This window comes from Salvelinus sp. IW2-2015, linkage group LG4q.1:29, assembly GCF_002910315.2.
Source record: "Salvelinus sp. IW2-2015 linkage group LG4q.1:29, ASM291031v2, whole genome shotgun sequence".
Classification (NCBI taxonomy): Eukaryota; Metazoa; Chordata; class Actinopteri; order Salmoniformes; family Salmonidae; genus Salvelinus; species Salvelinus sp. IW2-2015.
The window spans coordinates 34,912,144-34,916,678 of NC_036842.1; the positions used below are offsets into that span (position 1 = coordinate 34,912,144).

The 4,535-nt window shown below is 50.1% G+C and overlaps 1 protein-coding gene across 1 annotated transcript in view; it reads left to right on the top strand.

Annotated features, from left to right (window-relative positions):
* Positions 1-256: 256 nt before the first annotated feature.
* LOC111961898 (serine/threonine-protein kinase Nek6) overlaps positions 257-4,535 on the top strand; it is a 30,776-nt gene continuing 26,497 nt past the window's right edge. The window contains exon 1 of the mRNA XM_023984543.2: positions 257-321. Within this exon, the coding sequence (XP_023840311.2) occupies positions 257-321 (65 nt within the window). The remainder of the gene's footprint in view (positions 322-4,535) is intronic.

Here is a 4,535-nt window from a genome sequence, read left to right on the forward strand (position 1 = left end):
GGCTGATTACTATCTCTCCGTGCCCCAGCGGTTCCTCCTCAGATAGGTTTGTTTCATGGGGAACAGGGAACCAGGGAAAGGGGTCAAGGTGTAACAAAACAAACAACCTCACATCTCAAAATCCGTCTTCACGTAAACAGTATCAAGGGGGTTGTTTTTTTTTGGAGGGTGGAAGGAGATATTTCTAATTCCCAGTTCCAGACAAAGAGGGCAGTGGTCAGAAATCACCTCACAGGCCCTTTAAAATCATTCAACCATGCTGATCCCTAGCTCCTCCCCCAAATGGACCCCTAGCTCCTCCCCCACACGGACCCCTAGCTCGTGACAACATAGACAGAGTCAGCGAGAGAGAGAGAATGGGCTGAATTCAATCCGTATCGCAGAAGTATTGCGGAAGATCCATGTTATACCTCGTTTGAAATTTAAAGGCAAATTGAAATGTTCTGGCATTTGCAGAGACCACATTCACAGTAAACGCTGCATATGTCGGCTCAATCGGAAATTATCTTTACATTTTGACACAGATCTTCTGTGGTACTTCCGCGATACGGATTGAATCCAGCGCAAAGAGAGAGAGCGAGAGGGAGAGAGAGATAGGGAGGGGGAGACAGAGGGAGGGAGAGGGAGAGGGAGAGGGGGGAGGGAGGGAGGGAGAGGGAGAGAGAGGGCGATAGAGATAGGGAGGGGGAGACGGAGACGGAGGGAGGGAGAGGGAGAGAGAGAGAGGGAGAGAGAGAGCGAGAGGGAGAAGGACATAAGCAGGGGGAGGCGGAGGGAGGAGAGAGAGAGAGGGAGAGGGAGAGAGAGAGAGAGAGAGAGAGAGAGGGAGAGAGAGGGAGAGAGAGGGGGGAGAGAGGGCGAGAGAGGGAGAGGGAGAGAGAGAGGGAGAGAGAGAGATAGAGAGGGAGAGAGAGGGGGAGAGAGGGAGCGAGAGAGGGAGAGGGAGAGAGAGAGGGAGAGAGAGAGATAAGAGGAGGAGAGAGGAGGGGAGAGAGGGAGACGAGAGAGGGAGAGAGAGAGGGGAGAGAGAGAGGAGAGAGAGGGGGAGAGAGAGAGGGAAGAGAGAGAGGGGGAAGAGGGAAGAGAGAGCGATTGTTATTTATTATGATTTTTTTTATTTAACTAGGCAAGTCAGTTAAGAACAAATTCTTCTTTACAATGACTGCCTACCAAAAGGCAAAAAACCTCCTGCGGGGACCGGGGCTGGAATAAAATAAAAATAAAAAAAAACATATAATATAGGACAAAACACACACATCATGACAAGAGAGACAAACACTACATAAAGAGAGACCTAAGACACAACATAGCAAGTCAGCAACACATGACAACATGGTAGCAAGCACAAAAACATGGTACAACATTATTGGGCACAGACAACAGCACAAAGGGCAAGAAGGTAGAGACAACAATACATCACGCAAAGGGTGTAGGGAGAGAGAGAGAGAGGGGGAGAGATAGGGAGAGAGAGGGGGGGAGAGGGAGAGAGAGAGGGGGAGGGTTCTGTCAGATGTCAGTGACAGCCTGTCTTTCTTTCCCCCTTCAACCTCCCTGGGCCAGGTTCAGATCCATGGTAGAGCTGGCTGCTGTTCTGGACACTGTTGACTTTCTCCACTGTCTGTTTGAACTGTTTGAAGTGACGAGACCCACTGGACAAAAAGATGGTTGAATCAATGTGGTTTCTACGTCATTTAAACAAAATAATTATATGTCATGCCATTGAATCAACGTGGAAAACTGATTGGATTCCCCAACTTAAGGGAATTTCATTTTTTCACAGAACTTGTAAACTAAATTCATATTGTAATTGTGAAATTGTTTGTTGATTTCACATTGAATTCACGCTAGTTGACAACTCAACCAAATGAAAATAAAAAATAGACGAACTGACATCTGTGCCCAGTGGGTAGAGAGTTGGGAGAAATGGGACAGGAGAAGGAGAGAGTAGGGAAGAGGAGAGAGTGAGCAGAGAAGAGGAGAGAGTAAGAGCAGAGAAGAAGGAGGGAAGAGGAAGAGAGTAGAGGGAGGAAGAGGAGAGGAGTAGAGGAGGGAAGAGGAGGGAAGAGGAAGAGAGTAGATGAGGGAAGAGGAGAGAGTAGAGGCAGAGAGAGGAGAGAGTAGAGCAGAGTAAGAGGAGAGAGTAGAGCAGAGAAGGAGGAGAGAGTAGAGCAGAGAAGGGGAGAGAGTAGAGAGCAGAGAAAGAGAGAGAGTAGAGGAGGGAAGAGGAGAGAGAAAGGTGAGGGAAGAGGAGAGAGTAGAGGAGAGAAGAGGAGAGAGTAGATGAGAGGGAAGAGGAAGAGTAGAGGAGGGAAGAGGAGAGAGTAGATAGAGGGAAGAGGAGAGTAGAGGAGGGAAGAGGAGAGAGTAGAGGAGGGAAGAGGAGAGAGTAGAGGAGAGAAGAGGAGAGAGTAGAGGAGAGGGAAGAGGAGAGAGTAAAGAGGAGAGGAAAGAGAGAGAGAGGAGGGAGAGGAGAGAGTAGAGGAGGAGAGAGGAGAGAGTAGAGGAGAGAGAAAGAGAGAGAGGAGAGAAGAGAAGGGGAGAGAGTAAGAGGAGAAGGGAGAGAGTAGAGGAGAGAAGGGGAGAGAGTAGAGGAGAGGAAGGGGAGAGAGTAGAGGAGAGAAGGGGAGAGAGTAGAGGAGAGAAGAGGAGAGAAGTAGAAAGGAAGGAAGAGGAGAGTAGAGGAGGAAGAAGGAGAGGTAGAGAGGAAGTAGAGAGAGTAGAGGAGAGGAAGAGAGAGAGTAGAGGAGGGAAAGGAGAGAGTAAGAGGGAGAGGGAGAGGGAGAAGAGTAGAGGAGAGGAAGAGGAGAGAGTAGAGGAGAGAAGAGAGTAGATGAAGAGGGAAGAGGAGAGTAGAGGAGGAAAGAGGAGGAGTAGATGAGAGGGAAAGAGGAGAGTAGAGGAGAGAGTAGAGGAGGGAAGAGGAGAGAGTAAAGAGGGAGAGGTAGAGGAGAGGAAGAGGAGAGAGTAGAGGAGGGAAGAGGAGAGAGTAGAGGAGAGAAGAGAGAGAGTAGAGGAGAGGTAGAGGAGAAAGAGGAGAGAGTAGAGGAGGGAGAGGAGAGGGAAGAAGAGAGGGAAGGAGAGGGAAGAGGAGAGTAAAGAGGAGAGGAAGAGGAGAGAGTAGAGGGAAGAGGAGAGAGTAGAGGAGAGGAAGAGAGAGAGTGAGGGGAAAGAGGAGAGAGTAGAGGAGAGGAAGAGGAGAGAGTAGAGGAGAGGGAAGAGGAGAGAGTAGAGGAGGGGAAGAGAGGAGAAGAGAGAGGAGACGGAAGAGGAGAGAGTAGAGGAGGAAGAGAGAGAGTAGAGGGAAGGGAAGAGAGAGAGTAGAGGGAAGGGAAGAGGAGAGGAGAGGAGGGAGAGAAGGAGAGAGTAGGGAGGGAAAGAGTAGAGGAGAGAAGAGAGAGAGTAGAGGAGAGGAGAAGGGAGAGAGTAGAGGAGAGAAGAGGAGAGAGTAGAGGAGAGAGAGGAGAGAGTAGAGGAGAGGGAAGAGGAGAGAGTAGAGGAGGAGAAGAGGAGAGAGTAGAGGAGGAAGTAGAGGAGAGAGTAGAGGAAGGGAAAGAGGAGAGAGTAAAGAGGAGGGACGAGGAGAGAGTAGAGGAGGTGAAGAGAGAGGAGGGTAAAGGGGAAGAGAAGAGGAGAGAGTAAGGGGAAGAAGAAGGAGGAGAGTAGAGAGAGAGAGAAGAGGAGATGAGATCAGAGGTGGGAAGATGGAGAGGGGAGGAGAGAGTAGAGGAGGGAGATGAGAGATGTAAGAGGAGAAGGGAAGAGGAAGAGGACGAAGAGGAGAGGAGAGGAGAGAGTAGAGCGAGAGAGAAGAGTAGAGGAGAAGAGAATGTAGAGGAGAGAAGAGGAGAGAGTTAGAGGAAGAAAGAGGAGAGAGTAGAGGAGAGGGAGAGAGGAAGAGAGATAGAGGGAGAAGAGGAGAGTAGAGGAGTGAGGAGAGAGGAGATGAGAAAGGAGGAGAGGAGGAGTAGAGAGAAGAGAGGAAAGAGGGAGAGAGGGGTAGAGGAGAGAGAGGAGAGAGAGAGAGAAGAGAGAGAAGAGGGAAGAGGAGAGAGTAGAAGGGGCGAGGAGAGAGAAGAGGAGAGAGTAAGAGAGAGGAGAGGAGAGAGAGGAGAGAGTAGAGGAGAGGAAGAGGAGAGAGTAGAAGATAGAGGAGGGGAAGAGAGAAGAGGAGAGAGTAGAGGAGAGGAGGAGTGGAGAGAGAGTAAGTAGAGGAAGAGGATAGAGGAGAGGAAGAGAGATAGAGGAGGAAGGGAGAGAGGAGAGAGAGGAGAGTAGAGAGGGAAGAGGAGAGAGTAGAGAGGGAAGAGGAGAGAGGAGGGGAAGAGAGTAGAGGAGAGAGGGAGAGAGGGAGAGAGGTAGAGGAGGGAAGAAGGAGAGAGACGAGGAGGGAAGAGGAGAGAGTAAAGAGGAGAGGGGAAGAGAAGAGCAGTTAAGAGGAGAAGGGAAGAGGAGAGAGTAGAGGAAGAGAAAGAGGAGAGAGTAGAGGAAGAGAAGTGGAGAGGCGAGAGTAGATTCTCCTCAACAACAACAACGGA